The 19737-nt window shown below is 41.9% G+C and overlaps 2 protein-coding genes across 9 annotated transcripts in view; both read right to left on the minus strand.

The window, feature by feature from the left end:
• Window positions 1-8202, minus strand: part of phka1a (phosphorylase kinase, alpha 1a (muscle)) — a 39846-nt gene extending 31644 nt beyond the window's left edge. For 6 of the 8 annotated variants that reach the window (XM_079672774.1, XM_079672775.1, XM_079672772.1 and 3 more), the window contains exons 1-6: window positions 7912-8196; window positions 5726-5884; window positions 4801-4848; window positions 4508-4676; window positions 3988-4070; window positions 2317-2397 (exon numbers count right to left, since the gene is read on the minus strand). In XM_079672774.1, the coding sequence (XP_079528900.1) occupies window positions 2317-2397; window positions 3988-4070; window positions 4508-4676; window positions 4801-4848; window positions 5726-5884; window positions 7912-7989 (618 nt within the window). In that variant the 5' untranslated portion in view covers window positions 7990-8196. Of the gene's footprint in view, window positions 1-2316; window positions 2398-3987; window positions 4071-4507; window positions 4677-4800; window positions 4849-5725; window positions 5885-7911 lie in introns of all 8 variants that reach the window. The other 2 variants (XM_079672776.1, XM_079672773.1) reach the window with 2 other exon arrangements.
• An 814-nt stretch (window positions 8203-9016) lies between these two features.
• On the minus strand, window positions 9017-19611 carry LOC307032895 (uncharacterized protein). Its single transcript, XM_079671173.1, is given in 3 exon segments — window positions 9017-9758; window positions 9761-11097; window positions 17812-19611. Coding segments are annotated over 3 exon segments (3381 nt in total). The 5' UTR covers window positions 19482-19611; the 3' UTR covers window positions 9017-9384.
• Window positions 19612-19737: the final 126 nt, after the last annotated feature.

Raw genomic sequence — 19737 nt, forward strand, 5'->3', positions numbered from 1 at the left:
TAACTACAGACATCATGTGACCTTTTAATAACTACAGACATCACGTGACCTTTTGATAACTACAGACGTCACGTGACCTTTTAATAACTACAGACATCATGTGACCTTTTGATAAAGACATCACGTGACCTTTTGATAAATACAGACATCACGTGACCTTTTGATAACTACAGACATCATGTGACCTTTTGATAACTACAGACATCATGTGACCTTTTGATAACTACAGACATCACGTGACCTTTTGATAACTACAGAAATCATGTGACCTTTTGATAACTACAGACATCATGTGACCTTTTGATAACTACAGACATCACGTGACCTTTTGATAACTACAGACATCACGTGACCTTTTGATAACTACAGACATCACGTGACCTTTTGATAACTACAGACATCACGTGACCTTTTGATAACTACAGACGTCATGTGACCTTTTGATAACTACAGACATCATGTGACCTTTTAATAACTACAGACATCACGTGACCTTTTGATAACTACAGAAATCATGTGACCTTTTGATAACTACAGACATCATGTGACCTTTTGATAACTACAGACATCATGTGACCTTTTGATAACCACAGACATCACGTGACCTTTTGATAGCTACAGACATCATGTGACCTTTTGATAGCTACAGACATCACGTGACCTTTTGATAACTACAGACATCATGTGACCTTTTGATAACTACAGACATCACGTGACCTTTTGATAACTACAGACATCACGTGACCTTTTGATAACTACAGACATCACGTGACCTTTTGATAACTACAGACATCATGTGACCTTTTGATAACTACAGACATCATGTGACCTTTTGATAACTACAGACGTCATGTGACCTTTTGATAACTAGACGTCACGTGCCCTTTTGATAACTACAGACATCACGTGACCTTTTGATAACTACAGACGTCACGTGACCTTTTGATAACTACAGACGTCACGTGACCTTTTGATACAGACGTCACGTGACCTTTTGATAACTACAGACGTCACGTGACCTTTTGATAACTACAGACGTCACGTGACCTTTTGATAACTACAGACGTCATGTGACCTTTTGATAACTACAGACGTCATGTGACCTTTTGATAACAACAGACGTCATGTGACATTTTGATAACTACAGACATCATGTGACCTTTTAATAACTATTACACTATGATGTAATAAAACAGGTGCCAGCATTAGGGATGATCTCATTAATGCACTTATCTTTAGAATGCATTAATATAATATATATCATTCTGAAATCACGCTGTTTTGCTTTCATAAATGCCCATTATTAGCATTAGTACTAATACACAACATAATATATTGTAATAAACACATTTTTACATATCTATATTTTACTTTGTCCTTTTATTGCAGATTTTTCTCTTGATACACATATGTTTTATTCTATATTATTCTAAATTGGGAATAACTAGATGTTATTAATGGAGCAAGGAAAGTCCTGCAGGGGTGCCCCTTTCCAAAGTCTTAAAATAAACCCTGTGTGTGTGTGTGTGTGTGTGTGTGTGTGTGTGTGTGTGTGTGTGTGTGTGTGTGTGTGTGTGTGTGTGTGTGTGTGTGTGTGTGTGTGTGTGTGTGTGTGTGTGTGTGTGTGTGTGTGTGTGTGTGTACTGGGTACTGCGAGTCCTGTGTTATTTCTGAGTGTGATCCATTCCTGAAGGTTCACAGTGAACCTGATGCCTCGTGTACACAGAGAGCCAAGGACAGGCTGGGTCGCACACACACAGTTTCCTGTCATCTGAAAACTTCCTCACAAGAATCAAGACTCGTTCTCCTAATATTATTTGTTTTGATATATAATAGAGAAGAAAATGAAACCTTTATTGCTAAAAATGACTGTTCTGTTCTTTAAAAAGAGATTTTAACTGAGGGATTTTCATCTTACAGCAGCATTTTATGTATCTACACTGATATCACAAAGTATCAGTGCTGCTGTTTTCACTTTCAGCACCAAAACAGTGTCCTACCATCTGATCCTGAGTCAGTTTGGAGAGTCCGGGTCATTAAAGGTCAGCCTAAAGGCCGCAGCAGTGACTAGACACCTCTCAACCAGCCAGAGAGTTTTACTGGAGTGTGTGTGTGTGTGTGTGTGTGTGTGTGTGTGTGTGTGTGTGTGTGTGTGTGTGTGTGTGTGTGTGTGTGTGTGTGTGTGTGTGTGTGTGTGTGTGTGTGTGTGTGTGTGTGTGTGTGTGTGTGTGTGTGTGTGTGTGTGTGTGTGTGTGTGTGTGTGTGTGTGTGTGTGTGTGTGTGTGTGTGTGTGTGTGTGTGTGTGTGTGTGTTAACCTTAGCCATGCCTATAGAGCTGGCGTTAATCTCTGTGATGCCCTGGTTGGTTTTGTCTCCTCTCTCCCACATCCCATAATCCTGTGAGGAACCAGAAAGGAAAAATATAGAAGTTAAATATCACATTACAGGATCAAGAAAATAAATCAAACATTATTGAAAATGTTCCAGGAATTAAAAAGGGTCAATTCAGTTTTTTTCAACCTGGATCCTACAGTTTCAAGTTGTGGTCAAAGAGAGGTTCTGTTCCATAATCTTGTTAGACATGTATATTAACAAGCTGAATCTGTTATTATATATTTGACCGCGATTTAATTGTAATACACGTTTCAAAATGATGCCGAAGTAACATCATACTGATACCGGTTAAGCCCCTGTCACACTGTCCCGAAATTGACACCCGATGGACACACGATTAAGGAAATGTTCAAATTCGGCTCTGATCGTAACAACATCGGGCCATTCGTGAGGGCATCTTAAGCCATCGTATGACCGCCGGTGGAGTTTCTCAGGCTCCGGGAGCAACTTCAGGAGCGGTGGCAAAATCTTTGGCATCACAAAGCATTGCCGAAGGACCGTGAAGGTTCATTTTCGTGTTGACTTCGTGTGTCCATTTTGCCCTTCGTAAGGCATTCGTGAGGGCACCTTAAGCTATCGTATGATCGCCGGTGGAATTTATCAGGCTCTGGCAGCAACTTCGGGAGCGGTGGCTAAATCTTTGGCCCGAACGGCCCGATGTTGCTACGATCAGAGCCGAATTTGAACATTTCCTTTATCGTGTGTCCATCTGGTTGTTTTATTGCACAACGAAATCACGTAAACATATTATGTAAATAACCCAATTTGTGTTCTGGGAAAATTAAAAGGATATAATATATTATTTTGAAGGCAAGGAAGTTGTTGTTGCTATGGAAACAACATGACGGAGAAAACTTAATATCTTCTACATATAAAGACGGAGAAAGTAAAGAACAAAGTCTGAAAATATCAGTACAGTATCATAGTACTTTAACATAATCGTTTTTGTTACTTTCGTTGCAGTTGTATTTCTTAAATGTAATGTAAATGTTGCCTTCGTGTGTGGTTCGGGGCCATCTTCGTGTGAAATTCACAATTCCATATTCGTGTGTCCATCGGGTGTCAATTTCGGGACAGTGTGACAGGGGCTTTAGTAAAAACCATGAATTAATGCTTTGACAGGTCTGCAGACAGACGGCAGGCGAAAAACCTTTTAGAATGCGTGTTTTCTGAATGGAGATCGGCTAGGCTAACGCCGTATATGCTCCAACCGTCCACACTCACAGCAACGGCCTATAGAGACATAAATAAACCAGCGACTGTATTCTCCATGACACAGACAGTCTGTGGTTTGTACTTGTTTAACTTTTCTCTAGTTCCTGAACAGATATGAGGAGCTGTGAGCTCTGAGGGCTAACAGCTAACGGCTGATGTTGGTTTTGTGGTTCTCATTGAAGATGACGTCACGGCTCCCCCTACACTGCGTTACTATAGTTACTGCCCCAGCTACTAAACTGTAATGGAAACGCAGCATAAAGTGAGCCTGGCCTACCAAGGCCTAACTATACCGTACTAAGCCGAGCGAGGCCCTGCAGTGGGAAAGCGCCATAAGTGGATTTGCTTCTAGGGCTTTGACAATGGAAGGACACTTACAGCCACTTTGTAAGCCGTCTCGATGTAGAACATGAGATTCTGAACTACGTCCACTTCATCTTGAGTGTAGACGATATGGAGACCTGGTTCGCACACACAAATACAGAAAAGGTTTTATTAGATTTTACGTAAATAGTTAATGCAGGCATTAAAGTATTTGTCTGTGCTGGAATGAAGAAGTGCTATGAAACATAATACACTGATACACCGAGTATGATCAATCTCAATCTGTGTCTAAATCTGAAAATAGAAGACAAAAATAACACTTCCTTTTATATACTGTAACTGAATGTAAAATCTTCAGTTTCATAACACCACATTTCAGTAACATGTTTCCTTCACATTAACTCAAATATCCTTGATCTTGTGTTTTTAGTTGAATTAAATCAGATGCTCTCAGATACATTTTAAATATAACACGCCAGAAATTACCTCTGGATTTTGCCCAGATTAACTTCTGGAAAATAACTTGAATTTAAAAGATTTAAACTGCAAAACTATCCTGTTTTCCTATATTTACCGGAAGCAGTCATCTGAGCGAGGAAGAGCAGGAAGAGGGAGGTTGCGTCGACCTGCAGGTGACCCCACTCATCGTCTCCCACTATCGGAGCACAGGTGTTGGTGTTGTACTTAGCATGGAGCGAGTCTGAGGTGCTTCTGCTGTATTTAAACTTCTCCACTTTATCCATCTACAAATACAGCAAACAATAAGGTGTTTATAGAAGAAATCACAAGGAGAGGACGCGGTATAACAACGCAACAATGTATGTATGGTCGGTGAAAAACAAAGAAGGGGTATTTGAGAGAACATACCTGTCTCATTATGCACTGAAGGATGCCTCTCATTAGCTTCACCACGCTCTGAAGAGAAAGAGATTCAAATCAACTTTTTTCCACACCTTGCATCTGGTTTTCAGTTAGAGCAACATTACGGACATGGACTAAAGTGTAAAACATAAATACACCTTAACAGAGTGGCGCAGGAATGAGATCCAAGCCCAGAAAGTTAGCATTTTAGCACTTTCGGGTACCCTCACCTGGAATTCAAAGCTTTTTTGATTTGTTTTTAGTTAGACGCCTGAAATAAGATCTTTGGTTAACACAATCTGAGCTAACATTTAGTTTTATAACATTAAATATGTCAGTAAATACCCCGCTGGTGAATGTTTGAAGCTTTTATGTGTATTGCGATTGCTAACAAGAGTCTATATGAGACTACTGCATTAGCCGCCTTTAGCTTAGCGGCGGTGAAATGAAGTCATGTGACATTGCTGTAGTTCCTTTATAGCATAACATTAGCTTTTTACCTCTCAAGACTAAGTTTAAGCATCAACATTTATTAAAGTGGTGTTAATATGTGGAGATTATCCTGCTGAACAAAACATGTAAGTATCATAAACGTGCGTTAGCAATAATCCAATGGAAAAATCCCTTGCATTGCTAACTTCCGGGTCGGCCTACATAAGTACGATATCACAGCACCACGCTATTCCACTGTCTTCTTTTCCAGAAACACACACACACACACACACACACACACACACACACACACACACACACACACACACACACACACACACACACACACACACACACACACACACACACACACACACACACACACACACACACACACACACACACACACACACACACACACACACACACACACACACACACACACACACACACACACACACACACACACACACACACACACACACACACACACACACACCTGCTCCAGTTCGTAGGCCTTGGCCTTGTCTTCGTCGCGGTCAGCGTTCTTCCTGTAGGCCAGGCTGAGCCCCCACACTGAGAGGACGCAGTACACATTGTCTCTGACCCACGAGTGGTTCTGATCCGAGCTGCCAGGCAGGAGACCCGTCACTGGATCCTGTCAGACACAGAGAGAGGTCAAAGGTCATGGGTCAATGGTTAACAAAACAGAGGGGCCAGAAATATGTGTAAAAAAGTATTTGTGTACACATCTTCTCCTTTCAACAATAGCAACCTTTTTTATTTTCCTTTGAGAATTAAAGCAACTTCCTTAAAGTTTAGTATCAGTAACACATCACTTAATAACATTTCCCATAAGCCCAGTTGCTTCCTGTTGTTATTGTTAAGAGACACAAAAAGCCTTTATAATAGAAAAATACACGGGAAATGTTTGATGCATTTTAAGAGAAAGAAGAGTACGATTTCATCTTTGTAAACTGTACAAATATATGTTGTCCCTGAACAGTTACTAAATAATAATTCTCCGGATGTTTAAGTTATAAAACAATATGTTTTCTGCGGCTTAATGAGGCATGGTGGCAGTTTTTCAACATCAAGTGTCCTCACACATAGAGAGAAATGTGGCTTTGTGGTAAGTTTCACAAATACACCAGCGAGGAAGTCGACATGTTCTTTGTGGAAAAGTGTGTGTACTTTATGTGTTTACAGTAGCATGTGTTGAGCTATTTTGCTAATGGAGTAGGCTGTTGAAAGGCTGCACTATGACATCTCTGGCTACAACATTTATTACCCGAAGGATAACAGACAGAAATATATATGCATTGCTTTTAATCAGCGGCTGTAGCAACCCTCCACGCACTGTGAACACATTCAGTCATTAGTTCTGAGCAGTGAGCTGAATGCTGGCTTGCTGCCATTTGGGACACATTCAAACTTTGACTTCACTCCAAATTCAACCACTTCCATTTACAGTTTTAAACTAGTTTATATAGATCTACACGTAAAGAGCACATAACTGAAAGGTGAGATCCCAAAACCTCCACGACAAATGATTGTGTGCTTAAATAATTCAGGATTAAACCCCAAATTCAGAATGTTTTCTTCTCCTCATAGGTGTCTTTATTGACTTAATTAAGAATAAGCATGTAGTGTTGATTTTTGCTCTAAAAGCCAGGTATGTTTGCTGTCCTTCACAGCAAACATCGCTGCCACTGCTGCAGATACACCCTCTACAACATCAGGAGGATACGTCCCCTCCTGACCCAGAAAGCGAAGCAGGTTCTGGTCCAGGCTCTCGTCATCTCACGCCGAGACCACTGCAACTCCCTCCTGTCTGGTCTACCTGCATGTGCCATCCGACCTCTGCAGCTCATCCAGAATCATACTTGTCAACCCTCCCGATTTTCGCGGGAGACTCCCGATTTCATTGCCCTCTCCCGGTTTCCTCCCGGGGTCATATTTCTCCCGCATTTCTCCCGATTTCTGACAAAATCAGATTTACACACAACTGTTTCCACTCGGACTTTAATACAGCTGAACCATTGTTTGGTTTCCATGGTAACACGTCTCTTTAGTAGCGCACGCAACTCAAAGTCTGAGAGGGTGAGGCAGATAGTCCCAGAAAACAGAACAAGAATCTAATACTCTACTCTCTGCTCACTCCTTTCCTGTAAAATACAGGTCCAGCCCACACATAAGCTCCATCTCCATGCTACAGGCTGCACTTACAACTACAATAAGTATGTTAATGTTAATCTAACAGCTCCGGCGATCCACTAGCAACCTTTTTCCAGATTCCCAACCAAACACAAACCCAAATCCCTGCATCCAGTTCAGAAGAGTGGAGTTTGTTGGAGCTGCACATTAAAACATTTGATGCAACAATCACACATGGGTGAAATATTCATACTTGGGAACATATAATGTATTTTAATGAGAGTCAAGAGAAAAGTGCAAGCGCAAAATAATACTTAAGATTATTTTAAAACTTCATGAAGACACATACTGTAACAAGTAATGAGTGGTAATACAGTGTTCATGTGTGCATGTGCATTGCGCAATATTCATTTACATAAACACTGCTGTGACTGCACCAGCGAACATAACCTGTCTGCAACCATGAAACAAATTATAATGTACTTTTATTTAACTGTGCATTTGACTAGAACACTATAAAATACTCACTTGGTGTCTCAGGATAGTTTGGTGCACCATCCGGGCATAGTTGTCCAGCTTTACGCCGGAGTTGCTCCTGCTTCTCATGGTGACAAGTGCGACGTTCAGCTCACTTTCAGGAAGGATTCAAGTACAAAACAACACGAAACTTGCTAAATCCTCGACGGTAAAGTCATTTCTTTGGTGCTTCTCGGAGTCCAAAAAGCTATAAAGAAGTGCAGCCTTCGAGGGGAGCAGAAATATCGTGCTGCCTGGCTGCTGGATGTCATAAACACAGACTGTGGCAGGAACCTGCAAGTGTTGTAACCTGAACTGAAGCTGCGGCGAGGTGGGCACCGGAAGTCACGCCTTCAAAATAAAAGCGTGTCAGGAAACATAGCTCTGTCCTGTTCTTGCGATGCATTTGTTGTTGTTGTTTTTTATTAAATAAATCCATATATTGAATAGAAAAAGATGTCTAGTTTCCCCACAATGTATTCCTGTGAGTAACATAAGATAAGATAGATAGATTTATCTCTGCTGTGGGGAAATTCAGGAGTTTAAACAGCAACACTGGAGATTGAAAAACAGCACAGATTCACACAAGATAGATCACACAAATTAATACAATTACAATTATATTCAGGTGAGTAACTGTTCAAATAAGAAATGAATTAAATGAACTATAAGACGTATTGCACTGTCACAGTATAACATTCACTGTCACCATGTGTCACTGATTTCTGAGACTTCATTTAAATGAAGCTCAGCGCAAGTTCTTTCAGGAAGACTGGGTACACATTCACTCCGCAGCTGCATATTATCAGCTCATCACGGGCGCTGTCTATAAGTCATTACATTCACCTCGTTCTCCAGCAGCCAATCACCGTGCTGCAGACAAACTTTAAAATGGTTCTCCTCTCTCTTGCAGTCAGCTGTGATTTCAGGTTTTCATGCTGCGGCCCGCCTCCTCCTCCTCCTCCTCACATATCCTTTCATCACATCCAGTGCCAGGGGAGCTAATCCAAAGCCCTCATCAAATCCCCTCTTCATCCCATCTCCTCATAAAAAAAACCGGACAAAAGTAATTCTTTTTTTTTTTAAATAATAGAAGTTCAATTTATTCATTTATTTGTACAGATTTGAACATATACTTTTTATAAAAGATTCCTAAAACGTGTTACAATGTAAAGACAGACATCATGTGTCATACTAAATTATATTTTACATATTATAAAGAATCCAAATACATTCGTCATACATTTTTACATAATTACACCTGTTTATATAAAATTAGATTAGACATTTTGTAAATGTTGGACTTTTCAAAGCATATTGTGTCATGAAAATGTTGCGAAAATATAACGTACAAATCACAACTTCAACAAACAAGATTGTTTTATCTAAATTGAAATAGAAATACATGGACAAAAAATCAAACAGGGAAAATCCCAGCCGTGTTAGAGTCCGGACATATTGTAGTGGCTCTATTTAAACTTCCGCCTACTTCAGCTCACACAACTCCGCTGAGCTTCCAGGACCATGTGAAAGCCAAAACCCAGGATAGAGAGGCTGAGTGAAGGTGGTCTGCTCTCTGTGGAGGAGGGTCATGGTGTCAGACACGCTGTAGTAAGAGAGAGAACCTGCTCTGTGATCCAGGTACACTCCTATTCTGGAGGACGGAGGGCCTGAGACGGGAGTAGGAATATCTTGATGGAAGAATTCATATTTACCGCCAATGTTACACAGTAATGCCCAAGATTTGTTATTAAGTCCAAATCCACATTCCTTACGTGTCTCAGTTCTGTTAGTATCCTTGTATGCCACTGCTATAAAAGCTCTCCCGCTCCACTCCACCTCCCAGTAACAACGTCCAGTATACCCTCTGTACTCAGGATCTGACGATAAGTAACAAATCTGTCTGGGTGAGCAGAATATGACTGATCTCTTTCCATTCCTGTTGCTTTCCTGTTCCCGTCACTCAATGATAACCACCTGTGTGCTGTATTTGGATCCAATGTGATTTGACGAGAGTATCTCCTGAACTCAGCTCTGGTTCTGGGCTCTGCTTGGGTCATTAAAACATCCACTCCAGTCACTGCCAGAGAGATGTTTTCCCACTCCTCAGTCACAACACCCTGCAGTTTATCTCTGGTCTCTGACACCGCCGCGGTCACGTCCTCAAAGAAGCGCAGAGGACAGATATCAATGCTGGGTAAGTCTTCAGACTCACTCAGACGTGACAGTGAGGGGTAGTTGTTTAGGAAATGCAGGTGGTCCTCGGTGTGAGACAGCTGCAGCAGCTCAGCGTCTGTCCTCCGCAGCTCAGTGATCTCCTGCTGCAGCTTCTCCTCAACATCTTGAGCTTGACTCACTTGGGTTTTCTGCTGGGATCTGATCTTCTGCTTCACCTCAGAGCTTCTTTTCTCAATGAGATGAATGAGCTCAGTGAAGATCTTCTCACTGTCCCTCACTGCTTCATCAGCAGAGCGATTGATAGCCTCCACCCTCTGTTGAAGCACCTTGACGTCCTTCTCTCTGTCCTGGGCTCTCTGTTGGACTTCTCCCCGGCTCACCCCGAGCTCCTTCTGCCTGTCAGCCCTCTCTGCTGCAGCGGAGACGGTGTCATGGCCTTTGTGGTCATCCATGGAGCAGAGATAACAGATGCTCTGCTGATCAGTGCGGCAGAAAATCTTCATCACCTCGTCGTGGCGAGAGCAGATGTTCTCCTGAAGCTTTGAGGTGGCTTCAACCAACTTGTGTTTCTTTAATGGAGCTACATCAAAGTGAGGTTGGAGGTGTTGCTCACAGAAAGAGGCCATACACACCAGACAGGACTTGAAGGCTTTCAGCTTCACCCCGTAGCAGTAATCACACACCACATCTCCAGGTCTTGCAATGGAAAGATCAGGTGAAGCATCTTGAAGCCCTATTTTCTTCAGTTCCTCCACCAACTCTGCAAGCATGGTATTTTTCACCAGGGCAGGCCTCGGTTTGAAGCTCTGACGGCACTGTGGGCAGCTGTAGGTTTTCTCCTCATTCTCCTTACCCCAGCAGTCTTTAATACAGCTCATGCAATAATTATGCCCACAGGGAATAGCTACCGGATCCTTTAGAATATCCAGACAGATCGAACAGCTCAGTTTTTCCCGACCCAGACTCACTTGCTGCGCCATTCCTCCTCTACGACATTGAATGTCAGTAAGTTTCTGTTTCCTGATGTTGAATCACTGATCTACAACGTATGGGATTTTCAGTACTTACACGTCACCACATGGTGCTTACACCCATCTTTAAACTGTCAAATCTGTGAAAGGGGAGGAACAACGTCGGAGCTGTGTAGACTTTGAGCAGGAGGAGCCTCGCATAGCCAGTAAATGAAGTCGACTGTGTGTGACTCGCCTTCATTCCAGGAAAAGGAGTGGTTTAAGAGTTGCAATCTGTCGTTAACCCCTTAGTTAGTCTGCCTGTCAGATAACTAAAGAAAACTGTGGATCTTAAAAGGTTAAACAAGATCTTTACACCTCTTGAAATCATGTCAACCATATTTAAAAGGCACATCAATGTCTGTACCACATAAAATAACGATATTTTCATGAAACAGCAAATATTTAGAGAATACAAAATAAGGCACACAGGAATCAATTCTAGCTGATAATCAATACACGTCATGTGACGTTATGCACTTTTCTAACAATATCTAATAAGATAGTTTGAAGTAATATGTTACAAAGTGTATTTCATTGGTTGCTTCTGATTTCCATTCTCCCTCCATCTGTATTAAGACGTTACAATCATGTTATTTTATTTTTTATGATGATACATTCCGTTTTTGGTATTGGCATAAAGGGATTTTAGTTGAGTTTATGGCTGACATGACGCCTGTTTTACATTCTTGTGTTTGAGTTCTTTTTTACAGTCTTTGTGTTAGATTGGTTATGTTTGTTTGTATTACTCATTTTGTTTTCAAGGTTTTTTGATGCATATGATGAGGGGGAGGCTGAAGGGATGCTGGCAGGATGCACTGTTTGCTGAGCAGTCCCTCTTTCACAATATATAGGCAAAACTACTACTACTACTATTACTACTACTACTACTACTACTACTACTGCTACTACTACTACTACTACTACTACTACTACTACTACTACTACTACCAATACCACTACTACTACTACTACTACTACTACTACTACAGCTACATCTACTACTACTACTACTACTACTAAAATAAACTGCTCTCCTTGCTGTCTCTGAGGAACTGCACACTGCTAAAGCAGCATCCCTCTCCTCTGTCATCATTCTTCTGGACCTGTCTGCTGCATTCGACACGGTGAACCATCAGATCCTCCTTCGCACTCTGCAAGAACTTGGAGTTTCAGGCACTGCACTTTCCCTCCTCACCTCATACCTCAAAGACCGCACCTACAGGGTAACTTGGAGAGGGTCAGAGTCCGACCCTTGTCAATTAGCTACAGGGGTCCCTCAGGGCTCTGTTCTTGGTCCCCTCCTCTTCTCCTTGTACACAAACTCGCTCGGATCTGTCATTAGCCCGCATGGTTTTTCATACCACTGCTATGCTGACGACACCCAAGTAATTCTGTACTTTCCCCGCTCAGAGACCCAGGTCGTCGCACGCATCTCTGCTTGCCTAGCAGACATCTCTCAGTGGATGTCTGCTCACCACCTCAAACTCAACCTTGACAAGACTGAACTGCTTTTCCTTCCGGGAAAAGATTGTCCCACTCTTGACCTAACAATCAACATCGGCACCTCTGTTGTTTCCCCGACTCAGACTGCAAGGAATCTGGGTGTGACTCTAGATAACAAACTGTCCTTCACTGCAAACATCGCTGCTACAACCCACTGCTGCAGATACACGCTTTACAACATCAGGAGGATACGTCCCCAGCTGACCCAGAAATCAGCGCAGGTTCTGGTCCAGGCTCTTGTCATCTCACGCTTAGACTACTGCAACTCCCTCCTGGCTGGTCTACCTGCATGTGCCATCCGACCTCTGCAGCTCATCCAGAATGCAGCGGCTCGTCTGGTCTTCAACCTTCCAACATGTTCCCACACCACGCTGCTCCTCCGCTCCCTTCACTGGCTTCCAGTAACTGCTAGAATCCACTTCAAGACACTGGTACTTGCGTAACATGCTGCGAATGGATCTGGCCCTTCCTACATCCAGGACATGGTTAAACCGTACACCCCAGCACGTGCACTCCGCTCTGCATCGGCCAAACAGCTCGCTGCACCCGCACTCCGAGGAGGACCCAAGTTCCCATCAGCTAAAACACGTGGGTTTGCTATCCTGGCTCCAAAATGGTGGAATGAGCTCCCCATTGAAATCAGGACAGCAGAAAGCTTACACATCTTCCGGCGCAGACTGAAAACTCATCTCTTTAGACTCCACTTCGAGCGATAGAATGACTAACAAAGCACTTATATACTAATAAAGGACTGGCTTATCTAAAGCCAGTTGAGTAGCACTTGAAAAATGTGGCTCTATGAAACCTGATGTACTTATATGATTCTGTTTTCTTCAAGGTTGTATCTTCCTGGTCGAATGTACTTATTGTAAGTCGCTTTGGATAAAAGCGTTAGCTAAATGCAATGTAATGTAATAATAATAATAATATTAATAGTATACATTAGCTTGTAGACCACCATCTGGGAGGTGTATCTTTTTTTTAAAAGACCAATTTCTATTATTTTATTGCAGTGGAAAGGGCCAGGCTTCCCCTTTATAAAACTGTTTAATATCGCTTAAAATGAACTGTAAACAAATATGAATAGTGTCTCTGATGCACGTTCTTTTAAATAAATAAATACATACAAATACATATTATTTTCACTGTATTCATTGGTATCAGTTATAATACATATTTCATTTTGAGTTTTGAACCAGAAATGCTATTAATTGTTATAAATAACTTTACACTCGTGTCAGGGGTGGATCTACGGGGGACATCTGCCCCCCCACCGTAGAGCCTTTCCCCCCAGCTCCCCCCCCTAACTTTTGTTTCCCTAAAACTGTACTAAAACAAACCTACATTATATCCACAAGCTTCTCAAGCAACGAAACAAGCATTACATTAGTTAAAAGTGAATCATTTTAAATATAATTTTAGGCCCGTTCAAAACGTAGCTACGGCCCTGCATTAAACTGCGGAGCGGCGTTCACACAGACCGCGGCTCACAGAGCTTCAGAGAGGGAACGAGCTGTCCCAGCACCCAGTGGCGGCTGGTGGAAAATATTTTTGATGGGGCTGTTGATATAGTGAGTAAAAAAATGTTTGGGGGGAGAAATGACCCCTTATATTGGGACTTCTGGTGATGTAATGGCCCCATAAAATCGTGGTTTTAGGGCCAGGAACAACCAGGCTGAGTCGCAGAGAGAATCGCTGTCATGGGGGCTACAACTACAACAAGATGAACATATTTGACCATGATTTAATTGTAATACACGTTTCAAAATGATGCCGAAGTAACAACATACTGATACCGGATAGTAAAAACCATGAATTAAGGCTTTGACAAGTCTGCAGACAGACGGCGGGCGAAAAACCTTTTAAAATGCGTGTTTTCTAATGGAGATTTGGCTAAGCTAACGTTGTAAATGCTCCGACCGTCCACACTCACAACAACGGCCTATAGCCTACAGACATAAATAAACCAGCGACTGTATTCGCCATGACACAGACAGTATGTGGTTTGTACTTGTTTAACTTTTGTCTAGTTTCTGAACAGATATGAAGAGCTGTGAGCTCTGAGTGCTACGAGTTAACAGCTGTGTTGTTTTTCTGGGGAGCTCATTGAAGATGACGTCACGGCTCCGCCTACACTGCGTTACTATAAATCAGGGGTCGGCAACCCCTGGCACGCGTGCCAACATTGGCACGCGGCACCGTAACCAGTGGCACACTAGGAATAAGTGGAATAAGTGTGCAAAATATTTAAATTAATTTTCGGATCCTGAATGCCAGAGCGCGTCTCCCCGTTACTTGCAGAAGGAAGCCATGCACGTAAGGCAGCCCCGCTCTCTTTATCTCCAGGTGACTTTCTGCCGCTTTCCTCCGTGGTGCAGTGCTGATCGTTTCACCACGGAGGAAAGCACTTCACTAATTGCAGTACCCATAAGGAGCTGTACAAATGACGCAGTTTTTGCGTGGCTGTGTTTATTTAGTTGAAAGCCCAGTGGCGATCTGCTCATATCTCATCGAAATAATATGCTACAAAGGGGCGGACTGACCATCTGTGTGTTGAACTTTCCTGTCGGCTCCCAGACCGTAGTCGAGGAGGGCAGAAGCAACAAGCTTCAGGTTCAATAACCCACTTTAGCTTAAATGACTGGAGAGAGGCGAGCTCTACTGGGAGGACGTTGCATTTATTTAGCTGTTCTTCTGTTTCACAAAATACATCACATACCTGTTTTTCTGCTTTCCCGTTTCACTTCCAGAAACATACACACGTTCCCTCACTGTCGCTCTACCATTCACAAACACACATGCACAAGCCGCACCCCTCTCAATCTCTCAGGGACAGCGATCTCATCTCACTCTGCATGACCCTAATATCATAACTTGTGTGTTCTGGAGAATCACAGAACGGACGATCGTCCTTATCATTATGCCGTGTAAACCAATTATTTAAATGTGTTTGTTAAATTCGGCATCATGTAAGTTGCACTGACAGGTCCACACACTGCTTCCCCGCAGCGAGGCTCCCTCAACCCCCCCCCCCCCGTTGATAATTATCGATCGTTGGCACGCTGATAACATTTTTTTTTTTAAATGGCACTTCATATCAAAAAGGTTGCCGACCCCTGCTATAGATACTACCCCAGTTCCTAAACTAACGAGGGGGAAGGAGAAATTGAGGCTTAAAAATATGAGAAGACTGATCAATACCTCCATAATCTTCAGTGTGGAAAATATTATTTATCAACCTGAATATCTACCACTGTACTAGGAATTTGTATTCTCAGAACTGGTCTTTGTTTTTTTCCTTTCTTAAAACTGTTCATGGTTTATGACCCAACACCTCCACCAAGTGTCTTTATAGTGAACTGCATGTGGGATATAAAAACTGTAGATAATGTGTTTCTGGTCATTAATAGCATCTTTTCAGTAGCATTAATTATAAATATTTAAGTGGTTCAATACAAGTCACTACAGCATTTCAAACTGAACTGTGAATAAATGCAATATTAAAAAAAAAACACAGCACAAAATGTAGAGCTTTACATTTGTATAAGACTTATAAAAAAAGAAAAAACAACACATTAACCAAGGCATGTCATACATTGGGTTTTTTCTGTTTCTCTGAGGATTATTTACAAACAGGCTGATTTACATATAGTATAGCAATAACTCAGAAATGAAAAAGCTACATCATCTAACACGATCAACCAGTTAGCATAATGATAATATATTTGTACAATGTAACTGGCAAGGCTAGAGCAAGAAAGAACATAAAGAAGTTTGCAAAAGGTTTAAATAACTTCAAGTATCTGTCTTCAGATTTCGTGGAGGTTTTAGTCCGATGGGAAGCAGATTTAAAGCGACACCGAAAATAAACCAAAAATGTGGTGGAGCTGCAAACCGTGTAGTGCAAGCATGAAAAACAGAAGACAGCATTTACCTTGTTGCATCCAGCTAGCCAAGCCTTATCTACTATTCCTATATTCGAATAATGCATAAACTATTTTTAAAATACTTTATGAAATCCTATGTTATGTTATAAATATTGAAAATATTGTGTCGATGTGAATTAAATGTGGTTACTGCAACTCAGCAATTTCTTTTTTGTTTTGTCTTGTCATTTCAATTCCAGTTTATTTGATTTGATCTATGTTTCTGATCTAGGTTTGTAAATGAATACAAAATAAAACCATTGTTTTTAGCGTCCTCTAGTGAAAAGCAAGGACGTCATATATTTGCCTACATTTTATAAACATACTTTAAACTTTAATAAACCTTATCAACCAAAGTCAATTGGAAACGAATGGTCGTGCCAAGCCTCAGCTCTGAAAGGATCGCTTTTCTCTCATGTCAGGTTTTGTTATTGTTTATTTTTGTTGGCTTAAGTTTTTATTAAGTTGTAAGTTCAATCAGTGCACAACAATTCATACTTTGTTATTTCCTTTATTATTCTTGGAGTGATGTACTCTTCTCACTATCTTCAGCAATAAAGCAACACATGGTATGTTGTCTGTATGATTTCCCAAACTTTAACTCACCTATCGAGTGTTTGTGAGACAATGTGAAGCCTGTAAAGCTTTCTATCATTCCTATTTTATTCCTGCATGATTGTTGTGGAATAACTCAGGAAATCACACACTTTGAAATATTGTCTTGAAATGTTTTCCTTTGCAAAAGAACCAGCATTTCACAAACAGGGTTGATTTATCTACCTGTATATTTGTGTTACCAAAATATCTTAAAAACTGAATGATTGAAACTCAGTAGAAAAAAACTGACCAAAGTAATTGTTTAAATAACAGAAGTTTGCTGATAAAATGGTGACAACTCATCGATTTATTCATTTATTTGTACAGATTTGAACATATACTTTTTATAAAAGATTCCTAAAACGTGTTACAATGTAAAGACAGACATCATGTGTCATACTAAATTATATTTTACATATTATAAAGAATCCAAATACATTCGTCATACATTTTTACATAATTACACCCGTTTTATATCAAATTAGATTAGACATTTTGTAAATGTTGGACTTTTCCAAGCATATTGTGTCATGAAAATGTTGAGAAAATATAACGTACAAATCACAACTTCAACAAACAAGATTGTTTTATCTAAATAGAAATAGAAATACACGGACAAAAAATCAAACAGGGAAAATCCCAGCCGTGTAAGAGTCCGGACATATTGGAGTCGCTCTATTTAAACTTCCGCCTACTTCAGCTCACACAACTCCGCTGAGCTTCCAGAAGGCTCTGCAAGCAAAAACCCAGGATAGAGAGGCTGAGTGAAGGTGGTCTGCTCTCTGTGGAGGAGGGTCATGGTGTTAGACACGCTGTAGTAAGAGAGAGAACCTGCTCTGTGATCCAGGTACACTCCTATTCTGGAGGACGGAGGGCCTGAGACGGGAGTAGAAATATGTTGATAGTAGAATGTATATTTACCGCCAATGTTACACTCTAATGCACAAGATTTGTCATTACATCCAAATCCACATTCATTAAATATCCCAGTTCTGTTAATATCCTTGTATGCCACTGCTATAAAAGCTCTCCCGCTCCACTCCACCTCCCAGTAACAACGTCCAGTTAGACCCTCTGTACTCAGGACCTGCCAATAATCAACAAATCTGTCTGGGTGAGCAGAATATGACTGATCTCTTTCCATTAGTGTTGCTTTCCTGTTCCCGTCACTCAATGAAAACTGCCTGTGTGCTGTATTTGGATCCAATGTGATTTGACGAGAGTATCTCCTGAACTCAGCTCTGGTTCTGGGCTCTGCTTGGGTCATTAAAACATCCACTCCAGTCACTGCCAGAGAGATGTTTTCCCACTCCTCAGTCACAACACCCTGCAGTTTATCTCTGGTCTCTGACACCGCCGCGGTCACGTCCTCAAAGAAGCGCAGAGGACAGATATCAATGCTGGGTAAGTCTTCAGACTCACTCAGACGTGACAGTGAGGGGTAGTTGTTTAGGAAATGCAGGTGGTCCTCGGTGTGAGACAGCTGCAGCAGCTCAGCGTCTGTCCTCCGCAGCTCAGTGATCTCCTGCTGCAGCTTCTCCTCAACATCTTGAGCTTGACTCACTTGGGTTTTCTGCTGGGATCTGATCTTCTGCTTCACCTCAGAGCTTCTTTTCTCAATGAGATGAATGAGCTCAGTGAAGATCTTCTCACTGTCCCTCACTGCTTCATCAGCAGAGCGATTGATAGCCTCCACCCTCTGTTGAAGCACCTTGACGTCCTTCTCTCTGTCCTGGGCTCTCTGTTGGACTTCTCCCCGGCTCACCCCGAGCTCCTTCTGCCTGTCAGCCCTCTCTGCTGCAGCGGAGACGGTGTCATGGCCTTTGTGGTCATCCATGGAGCAGAGATAACAGATGCTCTGCTGATCAGTGCGGCAGAAAATCTTCATCACCTCGTCGTGTCGAGAGCAGATGTTCTCCTGAAGCTTTGAAGTGGCTTCAACCAACTTGTGTTTCTTTAATGGAGCTACATCAAAGTGAGGTTGGAGGTGTTGCTCACAGAAAGAGGCCATACACACCAGACAGGACTTGAAGGCTTTCAGCTTCACCCCGTAGCAGTAATCACACACCACATCTCCAGGTGTTGCAATGGAAAGATCAGGTGAAGCATCTTGAAGCCCTATTTTCTTCAGTTCCTCCACTAACTCTGCAAGCATGGTATTTTTCACCAGGGCAGGCCTCGGTTTGAAGCTCTGACGGCACTGTGGGCAGCTGTAGGTTTTCTCCTCATTCTCCTTACCCCAGCAGTCTTTAATACAGCTCATGCAATAATTATCCCCACAGGGAATAGCTACCGGATCCTTTAGAATATCCAGACAGATCGAACAGCTCAGTTTTTCACGACCCAGACTCACTTGCTGCGCCATTTCTCCTCTAAGACAGTGAATGTCAGTAAGTTTCACTTTCTGTTTCCTGATGTTGAATCACTGATCTACAACGTATGGGATTTTCAGTACTTACACGTCACCACATGGTGCTTACACCCATCTTTCAACTGTCAAATCTGTGAAAGGGGAGGAACAACGTCTGAGCTGTGTAGACTTTGAGCAGGAGGAGCCTCGCATAGCCAGTAAATGAAGTCGACAGTGTGTGGGGAGTGGGGAACACTATTAAACACTTTTA

Source organism: Notothenia rossii, assembly GCF_949606895.1.
Source record: "Notothenia rossii genome assembly, chromosome: 3".
Classification (NCBI taxonomy): domain Eukaryota; kingdom Metazoa; phylum Chordata; class Actinopteri; order Perciformes; family Nototheniidae; genus Notothenia; species Notothenia rossii.